This window comes from Bos grunniens, chromosome X (assembly GCF_055505025.1).
Source record: "Bos grunniens cultivar Pamir isolate PY7600 chromosome X, Bosgru_T2T1.0, whole genome shotgun sequence".
Taxonomy (NCBI): domain Eukaryota; kingdom Metazoa; phylum Chordata; class Mammalia; order Artiodactyla; family Bovidae; genus Bos; species Bos grunniens.
Genome location: NC_141194.1, coordinates 65,213,056 through 65,226,277, shown reverse-complemented (window position 1 = coordinate 65,226,277; position 13,222 = coordinate 65,213,056). Strand labels below are relative to the sequence as shown.

Below are 13,222 nucleotides of genomic sequence, written 5' to 3'. Positions count from 1 at the left end.
TAAATTTAATAATCAAACTGGAAACCAAGACAAAGAGAAAATCTTACAAGAGCTAGAGTTAAGAAAACATACATTGCTTTCAAAGGAACAATGATCAAGTGTACAGCTGACTGTTCAACAAAACCAATGAACTCCATAGAACTGAAGGTCACTTATAAATTACTGAGAGAAAATAACTTCCATACTATAATTCTATATCCAGTGAAAATATCCTTCATAAATAAAGGTGATGCTAAGGCATGTTCAGTTCAGTACAGTTCAGTTTAATTGCTCAGTCGTGTCCAACTCTTTGCGACCCCATGGATTGCAGCATGCCAGTCTTCCCTGTCCATCACCAACTCCCAGAACCTATTCAAACTCATGTTCATTGAGTCGGTGATGCCATCCAATCATCTCATCCTCTCTGGTCCCCTTCTCCTCCTGCCTTCAATCATTCCCAGCATCAGGGTCTTTTCCAATGAGTCAGTTCTTCACATCAGGTAGCCAAAGTATTGGAGCTTCAGTAACAGCATCAGTCCTTCCAAAGAATATTCAGGAATGATTCCTTTAGGATGGACTGGTTGGATCTCCTTGATGGACTGGTTGGATCTGCTTGCTGTCTAACGGACTCTCAAGAGTCTTCTCCAACACCACAGTTCAAAAGCATCAATTCTTCAGCGCTCAGCTTTCTTTATAGTCCAACTCTCACATCCATACATGACTACTGGAAAAACCATAGCTTTGACTAGATGGACTTTTGTTGGCAAAGTAATGTCTGCTTTTTAATATGCTGTCTAGGTTGATCATAGCTTTTTTCCCAAGAAGCAAGCGTCTTTTAATTTCATGGCTGCAGTCACCATCTGCAGTGATTTTGGAGCCCAAGAAAATAAAGTCTGCCACTGTTGCCACTGTTTCCCCATCTATTTGCCATGAAGTAATGGGAACAGATGCCATGATCTTACTTTTCTGAATGTTGAGTTTTAAGCCAACTTTTTCACTCTCCTCTTTCACTTTCATCAAGAGGCTCTTTAGTTCTTCTTCACTTTCTGCCATAAGTGTGGCATCATCTGCATATCTGAGGTTATTGATATTTCTCCTGGCAATCTTGATTCCAGCTTGTGCTTCATCCAGTCAAGCATTTCTCATGATGTACTCTGCATATAAGTTAAATAAGCAGGATGACATTATACAGCCTTGACATACTCCTTTCCCAATTTGGAACCAGTCTGTTGTTCCATGTCCAGTTATAACTGTTGCTTCTTGACCTGCACACAGATGTCTCAGGAGGTAGGTCAGGTGGTCTGGTATTCCCATCTCTTGAAGAATTTTCCACAGTTTATTGTGATCCACACAGTCAAAGGCTTTGGCATAGTCAATAAAGCAGAAGTAGATGTTTTTCTGGAACTCTCTTGCTTTTTTCAGTGATCCAACATGTTGGCAATTTGATCTCTGGTTCCTTTGCCTTTTCTAAATCCAACTTAAACATCTGGAATTTCACAGTTCACGTACTGTTGAAGCCTGGCTTGGAGAATTTTGAGCATTACTTTGCTAGTGTGTGAGATGAGTGCAATTGTGTTTTGAATATTCTTTGGCATTGCCTTTCTTTGGGATTGGAATGAAAACTGACCTTTTCCAGTCCTGAGGCCACTGCTGAGTTTTCCAAATTTGTTGGCATATTAAGTGTAGCACTTTAACAGCATCATATTTTAGTATTCGAAATAGTTCAGATGCAATTCTATCACCTCCACTAGCTTTGTTTGTAGTGATGCTTCCTAATGCCCACTTGACTTTGCATTCCAGGATGTCTGGCTCTAGGTGAGTGATCACACCATCGTGATTATCTGGGTCATGAAGATCTTTTTTGTATAGTTCTTCTGTGTATTCTTGCTACCTCTTCTTAATATCTTCTGCTTCTGTTAGGTCCGTACCATTTCTGTGCTTTATTGTGCCCATCTTTGCATGAAATGTTCCCTTGGTATCTCTAATTTTCTTGAAGAGATCTCTAGTCTTTCCCATTCTATTATTTTCCTCTATTTCTTTGCATTGATCACTGAGGAAGACTTTCTTATCTCTCCTTGCTATTCTTTGGAACTCTGCAGTCAAATAGGTGTATCTTTCCTTTTCTCCTTTGCCTTTCACTTCTCTTCTTTTCTCAGGTATTTATAAGCCCTCCTCAGACAACCATTTTGCCATTTTGCCTTTCTTTTTCTTGGGGATGGTCTTGATCACTGCCTCCTGTACAGTGTTATGAACCTCCATCCATAGTTCTTCAGGCACTGTCTATCAGATCCAATCCCTTGAATCTATTTGTCACTTCACTGTTAATTGTAAGGGATTTGATTTTTGTCATACCTGAATGGTCTAGTGGTTTTCCCTGCTTTCTTCAATTTGAGTCTGAATTTGGCAGTAAAGGCATGTTCAGATAAGTAAAAACTGAGAATGTATCATTAGCAGACTCACACTGAAAGAAACATTAAAGTTAACTCTGGCAGAAGAACAGTGATCACAGACAGAAGAAAGAGAAATGGAAAGTGTAAATATAAAAGACTGTTGACTATCTAAAACAACACTAATAACAATACTTTATGGATAAAATAAAAGTAGAAATGAAGTAAATGACAGAAATAGTAATAAATAAATAAAAGGCAGGATGTGAATGAAGTCTGCTGTAAGATTCTTGCATTGGGTTTCCCTGATAGCTCAGCTGGTAAATAATCCACCTGCAACGCAGGAGACCTCAGTTCAATTCCTGGGTTGGGAAGATCCCCTGGAGAAAGGATAGGCTACCCAGTGTTGTATTCTTGGGCTTCCCTTGTGGCTTAGCTGGTAAATAAACCACCGCAATGTGGGAGACCTGGGTTGGGAAGGTCCCCTGGAGAAGTGAAAGGCTACCCACTCCAGTATTCTGGTCTGGAGAATTTCATAGACTGTATAGTCCATGGAGTCTCAAAGAGTCGGACATGACTGAGCAACTTTTTAAAAAATGGACTGTTTGAAGCAACACTAATAATAATACTTTATGGATAAAATTAAAGTAGAGATTAAATAAATGACAGAAATAGTAATAAATAAATAAAAGGCAGAATGTGAATGAAGTCTGTTGTAAGATTCTTGCATCATTCAAGAAGTGGTAAAAGCACTAATTTAACATAGACTCTAATCAGTCAAGGATGTATGCTTCACTCTCTAGGGCAATTTTACTCAAGCAGGAGTCATGACATAATTAAGCCCTACAGAAAATGTTTTTTTTTTTTTTTTCCATTCTCCCAAGGGTGATGGACCCTAGTTTCATTTTAAATACAAGGAAGATAAGTTAATATATTCAATGAATATTTAGAGAATTAAATCTCTGGTGGAATCTAGTTGAGAAGAGCTTCTCTGTAGTAACTATTAAATGAATAGTAAAAGACTTTCTTAACAATTTGATGTAGGGGAAATGATAACAAGAAAATTCTTATTTAATCCAAAGCAAGGCAAAAAAAGAGAAATAAGGAATAATAAATGAGACAAATGGAAATCAAGAAGTAGTATGTAAGATTTAAATCCAAATATCCAGTAAATAAATATAAATGTGGTAAATGTTTCAATTAAAAGACAGAGATTGTCAAGTTGCATAATAAAGCAAAATCCAGCAACATACTACAGAAAGGAGTTTCACCTGAAAAGGACACTGGTTGAAAACAAAAGTATAGAAAACAATATGCCATGCAATAATAAATAAACTGAAGCTGGTGTAACTGTACTAATATCAGACAAAGTATACTAAAGGCAAAAAATATTAATAAAAATAATGAATAGCATTATTGTGGTAAGGTATCAGTTTAACAGGCAGCTATTAAAAAAACTGAGCATACACATTCCCTGTGCCTATCACTTCCACTACTGGGTGTATACTCAACAAAAATGCATGCATATATGCTCTGAAAGAGATGGACAAAGTGCAACAAAGAGTTAACATAACAGGAAATGCTATCCTTAGAAAAGCCTGCTTGCAAAGTTGGCCTTTGGCTGGCATCTGAAGACTCAGATTTAGGAAGGGTTTCCACCATCCCCTAACTTATAAGGATAATTTGCTCTAAGTTGAGCAAACAACATGGCTTATGCTGAATACCTGATTTTCTTCTAAGAGTCTAGAATTTTGGTGCAGGCCAGGCAGAGGGTGCTCATGTGACCAGCACTTTAAAAAACACTGGGTACTGAGTCTCTACTGCTGATAGGCAGCACTTCACACATGTTGTCACAACACGTGTGTGATGCTGGAAGAATTAAGCATGTGGTGTGTGACTACTGAGACAGGATTTTGAAAGCTTGTTCCTGGTTTCCTTTAGACTTTGCCCCATGCACATTTTTCCCTTTACTGATTTTGCCTTGTGTCTTTTTGCTATAATAAATATTAGCCCCAAGTATGACTATTTGCTGAGTCCCACGAGTCCTCCGCCTATGAGTCACATTATCACCAAATCTGGGGTGATTTTCAAGACTCCCCACATACTGCTGATGGTGGGATTGTCTGGCATGACCTTAACTCACTTAAATATGGCAAAAACATTGTTTGAGAAAAGGATGGTAGAGGATGACAAACCTGTGGTTCTGGGTATCTATGGAATTATCTGTGGTATAAAAAAGTAGTTGAGCTGCTATCTGTTGTAGGAGGTAAAAGTTACCCTATGGAATTTTAAAATGTTAGATCCAACTCCAAGAGAGTTGTCTCGAAGCATCCTCTGGCTACTTTTGGACACAATGGCTAAAGTGAGAGGGAAAAGTGCAACCTGGGTGCCTTTTGTTTTTATTTTCTCCTCCAGGCTGGAGGAAAAGGGTCCAAACATTCCCAAAGGTGAACTTAGAATGGGCCAAAGTCTTGAAAAGTTTGTGTTCTTTTTGCTCATATGTGTGTGGTGGGGGCGTGGGTGGGGGGAGTGCAGGTTGGCGGGGAGGTTAAATCACTTCCCAGTTCTTGTTGTTCAGTCCCTCAGACATGTCCAACTCTTTGTGACCCCATAGACTGCAGCAGGCCAGGCTTCCCTGTCCTTCACCATTTCCTGGAGTTTGCTCAAACTCATGTCCATTGAGTTGGTGATGCCATCCAACCATCTCATCCTCTGTCGTCTCCTTCTCCTGCCTTCAATCTTTCCCAGCATCAGGGTCTTTTCTAATGAGTCGGCTCTTCACATCAGGTGCCAAAGTACTGGAGCTTCAGCTTCAGCATCAGTCCTTCCAATGAATATTCAGGATTGATTTTCCTTAGGGTTGACTGGTTTGATTTCCTTGCAGTCTAAGGAATTCTCAAGTATCTTTTCCAAAACCACAGTTCAGAAGCATCAGTTCTTTGGCACTCAGACTTCTTTATGGTCCAACTCTCATATCCATACATGACTACTGGAAAAACCATAGCTTTGACTATATGGACCTTTGTAGGCAAAGTAATGTCTCTGCTTTTTAATATGCTGTCTAGGTTTGTCATAGCTTTTCTTCCAAGGAGCAAGTGTCTTTAAATTTTGTGGCTGCGGTCAGCATCTGCAGTGATTTTGGAGCACAAGAAAATTAAGTCTGTCACTGTTTCCATTGTTTCCCCCTCTATTGCCCCATCACTTCCCAGAGCTGGAGCAAAATTTTATAAACAAAAAATCAAAGGGAGAAAAACACTCTAGCCACTGCTGCCACAGCCTTCTACCCCCACTCCTACATTTCAACAGGGATCTCCCTGCAACTACAACAGTAAGCCTGTAAATGCTGGATTTTCTGCTCAAAGTTCGAGAAAACTTGAGCAAAGGGTGGAAAGGAGGAACTTTTAAAAATGACTTTGTATTTTGTGGCTATTGCATCTTGGTATATAATAGACACTGATGTAAAATGTTATATTCTTGTAGTCTCGTAAAGCTAGAGGGATCATTTCTATCAGGAAAAGTTGCAAAAAGAAAAAAGAACATCAATGGGATACAACTACTTTGCTTTTTGCTGCCAGTGAGCAGATTGGAATTCAAACTCTGAGTATTGGAAATAAAAACTAGTCTCCATAACTAATGATTTTTGTTATCATTTTTTTTACTATTGGAGTTTCAAGAAAAAGGAAGACAACATGAAAAGAGAGGCAGTCTTCAGATGAAAATACACTTTTTGAGTTTAGAAAGCAGTTTTTAGTTGTGAAATCAAATGTGTAACTCTTAAGAGGCTGATTTTTTTTTTCATCATCTTGTGCACATTTTTGACTGTGTTAATTTGGAATGTAAGGCACAATAAGAAGAGCCTGAGAGAGTCTTGTTTGTCACTTGGGCTTGGACTTGGACCTAAACCGTGGTTGACCAGTCCTGTACCATTTCAACTTTGCTGCTGCCTAAGAAAAGTTCTCTTGGCATCCTAAATTTACAGATTCTAATTCCGTGGATCTGACTCTCAGCTGAAACCTGATAAGGTCGCTATAGACTATTCCCACATCAGCACCAGATGTGCTGAACTGAAAGCAGGCACAGGCTAAATGAACTCTAAATGAACTATGTGAGATTTAAATGAATTCAGACTTGGATTGTTGCAGATTTGAATCGCCCTTCTTATGATCCTAAGTTGTAAAACCACCCCAGATGCTGGCTGGACCATTTGAGTTAGTTGAGTTGCAGATGGCCAAGGGAAAAGTCTTATTTTCTGATGGGACTATCTGAAATTGATCCTCTGATTGGCTGTATATTTCTAATACAAAAGCTGGTTACATTCCTGATATGATTTCTGTGAAAGCTGAAAATTTAGGGAGGGCATATGATAGGGAATGTGACATCCTCCACCATCCCTCTCAGATCAAACTCTTGATCCTTCCTGAGCCTGCATCCCTGCTGTTGATGATCATATTTGACTTCCTAGATTAGTTACAGCTTAAAATAGACTGTTAGCCTGACTCTACTCCTTCTCCTTCCCCCTGATACATAAACCTAAATAAGGCAGTATGTTTATTAAATGTAGCTGTCTGCATAAAAAGAATGATCTTTTCTAGGCTGCTCACTGGATAATTGATCAGGGTGAAAGGAATGGGAAGTATGAAAACCCAATTTTAAAACATTTGAAAATTGAGAATTTCATCTTAACCAATTCCTGGACATGATACATCTTTCCGATTAAGTTATTTTAACATGTTTGCCTTTGAAAATACTTTTAAACTCCTTACATACAACTCTTTTAGACAAAAGGTCTGTATGAGAGAAGAGGATGATTGTACAATTATAACTGCTAAATGGGACACACAGATTTTCTAACAGTGGATAAAAAACACCTGAGGAGGCATGAGTGAAGGATGAGGGCATTAATGATCTTTGATTTTTAGAACTGGAAATTCTGAAATTCCTGGAAGCTTTCCTCTTCTCCTTAATAAAAGCATGTTTTGTCTTCCCTGCTGCCGAGAGTGCTTTGATTTCAAATTGACTGCTAATCCCAGAGTTAGATCTGACAGCTAACTATGAGACAGCAGGGGATGGCTCCAGCTCCTCTACCTTCCACTCAGCACCTCCACATGTCATCCACACTTGCAAGGCAGATGAACTGGTGCCCTGAAAAAACAAAATTGTTTGGATCCAGCTACCTTCAGAAATCAGTCCCATTGAAACCAAATTCTGAACTGCGTTTTTTGGACTGGATTGGAAACACTAAGGCAGGAGGCCTCACAGTAAGAAGTTAGCCACATTAGGGATTCTGTTAACCTACTCACACTCACTAAGTCACTTCAGTCGTGTCCGACTCTGTGTGACCCCGTAGGCGGCAGCCCACCAGGCTCCCCTGTCCCTGGGATTCTCCAGGCAAGAACACCGGAGTGGGTTGCCATTTCCTTCTCCAATGCATGAAAGTGAAAAGTGAAAGTGAAGTCGCTCAGTCGTGTCCGACCCTCAGCGACCCCATGGACTGCAGCCCACCAGGCTCCTCCGTCCATGGGATTTTCCAGGCAAAAGTACTGGAGTGGGGTGCCATTGCCTTCTCTGCTGTTAACCTAAACTGCCTAATTAATGTATGTCCTACTTGGGATGCCCTAATGATTATAAATTATTTTTGTCCAATGATACTGCATGTGCCCTCTTGCATTGTACTTGTCAGTGAGCCCTGACTATTCTGGCACTGCCTCAGCTCTGGAAGGCATTCGGGTCAGCTTCAGTTTACTGACCAGGCTTGTGTTGTGCCTGGATTGATGCTGCAAGCTTTTTTTTTTTTTTTTAATGGAACCTTAAGGAGGAAACCATCTGGCTTTTGAAGGTACTTGTTTATGGTGATGGATTTGTTTTGTCTGCTCAGTATAAGACCCCTGAAGACATAACTGAGAACAATATGTCAGGTTGGTCTCACTCTGCTGTGTCGAGTCCTTATGAAAAAGACACCTTGGCCAAGAGACCAGAAGGTGGAGTTTGGAGTTTTGGTACATGCTAGGCAGAGGGTGCCTATGCTACCAGCCCCTAATAAAAACAAACACTGGATACTGAGTCTCTAATGAGCTTCCTTAGTAGACATTTCGTACATTTTGTCAAAATATGATGCTGGAGAAATTAAACATGCACTGCACAACTTCACTAGGAAGAGGACTCTTACAAGCTTGTGCCTGGTTTCCTCTGGACTTTGACCATGCACCTTTTTTCTTTGCTGATTTTGCTTTGTATCCCTTTGCTGTAATAAACCTTACCATTAGTATAGATCTATGCTGAGTTCTTTGCCAACAAAAGTCCATCTACTCAAAGCTATGGTTTTTCCAGTACTCATGTGTGGATGTGAGAGTTGGACTATAAAGAAAGCTGAGTGTAGAGGAATTGATGCTTTTGAACTGTGGTGTTGGAGAAGACTCTTGAGAGTTCCTTGGACTGCAAGGAGATCAAACCAGTCCATCCTAAAGTAAATCAGTCCTGAATATTCATTGGAAGGACTGATGTTGAAGCTGAAACCCCAATATTTGGCCACCTGATGCAAAGAACTGATTCAGTGGAAAAGACCCTGATGCTGGAAAAGATTGAAGGCAGGTGGAGAAGGGGACAACAGAAGATGAGATGGTTGGATGGCATCCCCAACTCAATGAACATGAGTTTGAGCAAGTTCCAGGAGTTGGTGATGGACAGGGAAGCCTGGTGTGCTGCAGTCCATGGGGTTGCAAAGAGTCAGACATGACTGAGTGACTGAACTGAACTCATGCTGAGTCCTGTGAATCACCAAACCTAGAAGTAATCTTTGGGAATTCTCACACAACAAGAATGTTCATAGGAACTTTAAATGATAACAAAAAACTGGAGGAAAAATTCAAATGTCTGTCAACAAGTGAATGAATAAATAACAATGCATTCATACATTGAATGTATATAGCAATGAAAAAGAATCAACTAATTCTAAGTACAATAATATGGATGAATCTTATAGACACAATGTTGAGTGAAAGAAACCAGATACAAAAACTAGATAATGTATGATGCTATTAGTATAAAGCTCAAAAATGGACAAATCATACTTACTTGTATTTGAAGTTTTAATAGTGGTTAACTTTGAGGCCTCTAGGATATTAATACCTAGGAAGGGGCACAAAAGAGGCTAATGCAGGGCTAGTAATGTTCCATATCCTGATTTGGGTTGTGTGTTTCTGTGTAAAAATTCATCAAATTTTATATTTAAGGTTCATGTGTTTAACTGCATGTATATTATACTATCAGCAATTTTGAATAAAAGCACCTAGCATCCATTGATGGATGAAAAGATAAACAAAATGTGTTATATGCATACAATGGAGTTTTATTCAGCCTTAGAAAAGGATAAAATTCTGACTATAAAATAGATGAACCTCCAGACATTATTCTAAGTGGAATAGGCCAGTCACAAAAGCATATCGTATGACTCTACATATATGAGGTATCTAGAGTAAGCAAATTCATTGAGACAGAAAGAATGGTGATTGCCAGGGACTGGGAGGAAGGGAGCCTGGGGAGTTATTGTTTAATGGTTATAGTTTCAGTTTGGGAAAATGAAAAATTTCTAAAGATGGGTGGAAGTGATAGCTGTATAACATTGCAAATGTATTTAATGTCACTGAACAGTTAAAATGGTAAATTTTATGTATATTTTACTGTGATACAATAAAAAGAAACAAAATGGAAGAAACAGTAGATAAACCTGCTTGTGATATCAATCTCAGGTAAAATGTGTGCTGCATAGAGTGGACCCTGGAATATGGCCAAAGGCATTAATAGCTCTCTGGTTCTGTCCCTAAGAGTGAAGCAACACTAAAAAGGTGGCATATTTGGTAGGTATCATACGTAGGATGAAGACGAGACAAAAATGAAATCCCTAAGAGAAATGGGTTACAGCCCCCCACCCCACAAAAAAAGAGGTACTAATTCTGTTAGTACTGATATGAAAGGATATTTAATATATATTCTGGGAAAAAAGGGTTTGAGAGCTATGTGTATCATGCTGTCCTTTGTTATAAAAGGGGAAAATGTGTGTGAATAAATGAAATATTTCCTCATAAGAGTTATTGATATTATAATTGCCTTTTGAAAGACAAAAAGAAATGCAACTGCATTTAACATAGACATCAATTATCAGATATATTCTAATTTCAGAATGCTAAACTATTAAAACAACAACATCTTATACTCAAGGAAATAAGGTGGATGTGTGTGTGAATGTGCACAGTGTGTGCACAAACATACATATGTGTACATACACACATACAAGACATTGAGACGCACAATGTGTATATTTATATTTTCATTAAAATTGTGCCTTACTTTTGTAGCTGATAGTTAAAGTCTTCCCCCTTTTTCCAGTTTTCAAAATAGCTCCTCTGCAAAGTAAATTTTACTCTAAGGGTCCACAAAATTTCCTATCAGATATAAGAATATTAAAATATCTTGATTTATTTGGATAAAATGTGTTCTCCCATTGAATAAAATGTATCAGTAGTATGCTATTGAAGGAGATCAAGATGCACTCTTATTTCACTCTTTCCAGTTTAGTTTGCCATCTTTAAACTGATGAGGTTTTTGTTCAGCTTTCTTGAAGCATAGTTTATACTGGTAAGTCTGATAATCAGAATAGCTTTTGTACTTTTCATGACCTTTAAGGAAATTCAATGTATGAATGTTGGTAATAGCATTCTATCATTCATAGAACTATTAATTTTTATATGCATTCTTATCTCATGTAGACGATTTGACTTTTTTATAAGAGCATAATTTGTTTTAAGAACACAGATAACTGCCTATTCTTTCTCTTGGAAAGCCCATGGTGCTTAGATGGCCCTGTACATGACATGGACATTAACTTTGAGACACAGAACTTATTTTGTTCAATAAGGAAGCATAAATTAATGCAAAAAATGTTTGCTGGTAGGATTTGTGCACTGAAAATATCTTGACCATTTCTCAATTCTGTATCAGGATGCAACAGTAGAATGAAACTCAGTGGAAGACCCTACAGACACATGGGTGTCCTTGGAACTTCAAAACTCTATGACATTCGGAAAACTATCTTTACCTTCACTCCCCAGGTGGGTGGAATGAGCTTTGATGTGCATTGAGATGAATGAAAATAAAAGAGAAACACTATAGAAATAAAGCATTTACTCAAGCTGGGAGAAGTGTCAGAGTTCCATGGGACCTTGCACACATTAAGCTGCTTAGTAAATATTTGTTGAGTTGGACTGAATTGATGTTGCAGCAAAGAGCTATGCCAAGTAACTGTGGCTACCGAGAGTAGTCCTTGGTATTGCAGAAGCAGTGAGTACTCTTTATTAAAGATTAAATATAATACTGTATCCTTTATAAACAAAATATAGTCTTTTTTGGTAATATTCAGCTACCAAATTAGATCTTCTATTTCTTTCTGAGATGGGCCATTTTTACATGCTTAGAAATTTTTCATATCCTCTTCTAAACAAAAATGTCAGTACTATTTTAGCCATGAGATACATTGTTTATTAGCATGATGTTTATGGGTAATATACAGTATGGGTATGGGTAATATGGGTAATATTACAGTAGCAAGCCTTATTATGTATGTGTATAGGAGTAGAAACTATTTTCTGGAAAGAAACATTAAGTTCCCCATTTGTTATCTTACATCTGAAATAGTGCACTGAAGTACAGATGAAAGAATAATGGACCAGAAATTCTCTCTCTGATTTTGCCATTTGCTAGTCATAAAACTTTGCTAATCTACTCAGTGTCTCTTGGCCTTACTTTTTGTCTATTAAAAAGGAGAAAAGCCCTCACTGGGTTGTTAGAATTAAATAAAATCATGTACTTGAAAACACTTTTTTAACTGTAGCACACTAAAAATGTCCAAGACAACTATATGTACTAATAGGCCACCAGATACTTTGGGAAGAATCAAACATTAAATTTGGAGGTATTGTTGCCTCTGTGGTATCTTATACACCTTTATGAATATATGAGTATTTAAAAATATTATTTGATAGTTATGAGATTAATTATTCTAAACCATTATTTTTCTTTTTCTTAGTTTATAGACCAGCAACAATTCTACCTGGCTCTCGACAACAACATGATAGTGGAAATGCTTAGAACAGACCTCTCCTATCTCTGTAGCCGCTGGAGAATGACAGGCCAGCCCACCATCACCTTCCCCATCTCACACAGCATGCTTGGTAAGGTTATATGAGTCAAGGAATGAATGTATTTTTGGAATAAGTTGTGTGATTAGCCCTTCAAAATCATAGTCACTGGAAAGCTGCTTTTTGTCATTTATTCTTTCAGCAGTTTGTTAAGCTTTTGTTTTGTACCAGGCACTTTTCAAAGCACTAGGCATACATGAGGTGAATACGGTAGATGAGGTTTCTACTCTTATGGAGCTTATGTTTTCGAATAAATATGTAGCAAAAAACCAATTCACAAGAATATTTCAGGTGGTTTGAGAGCTATAATTCAAGATATGTAATAGAATAATTTGTTTGGGGCTACTTTAGATAATTGGTTTCTAGGCCAGTTTATAGAAACTTTATTAATAAAACTCATTTTAAAGACAATCTCACTCTAGTGGAGCATCAAGATTTTATAGATAAATTCCCAGACTTTCTTTCCAAGGCTTGTCTAACTGAAGAAATAAATCTAGCAGAGAAAAGTAAAAATGCTTTCAGTTTATCTTTTCTTTATTAGCTGGGATTCCTGGCATTGCTTACTTGAAACTGAGTGAGAGGTTTATTGTTCTCTAAGTTCCTGAAGGACTAGAGCCAATACTGAAGCACTGTTTCCTTTCTGTATCTCTGCTATTGCTTCCAAAA

At 38.1% G+C, this 13,222-nt stretch overlaps 1 protein-coding gene across 6 annotated transcripts in view; it reads left to right on the top strand.

Moving 5' to 3' along the window:
- PHKA1 (phosphorylase kinase regulatory subunit alpha 1) overlaps positions 1-13,222 on the top strand; it is a 172,316-nt gene that overhangs the window by 85,671 nt on the left and 73,423 nt on the right. For all 6 annotated transcript variants that reach the window (XM_086388926.1, XM_086388925.1, XM_086388924.1 and 3 more), the window contains exons 15-16: positions 11,361-11,470; positions 12,445-12,589. In XM_086388926.1, coding sequence (XP_086245052.1) covers positions 11,361-11,470; positions 12,445-12,589 — 255 coding nt within the window. The remainder of the gene's footprint in view (positions 1-11,360; positions 11,471-12,444; positions 12,590-13,222) is intronic.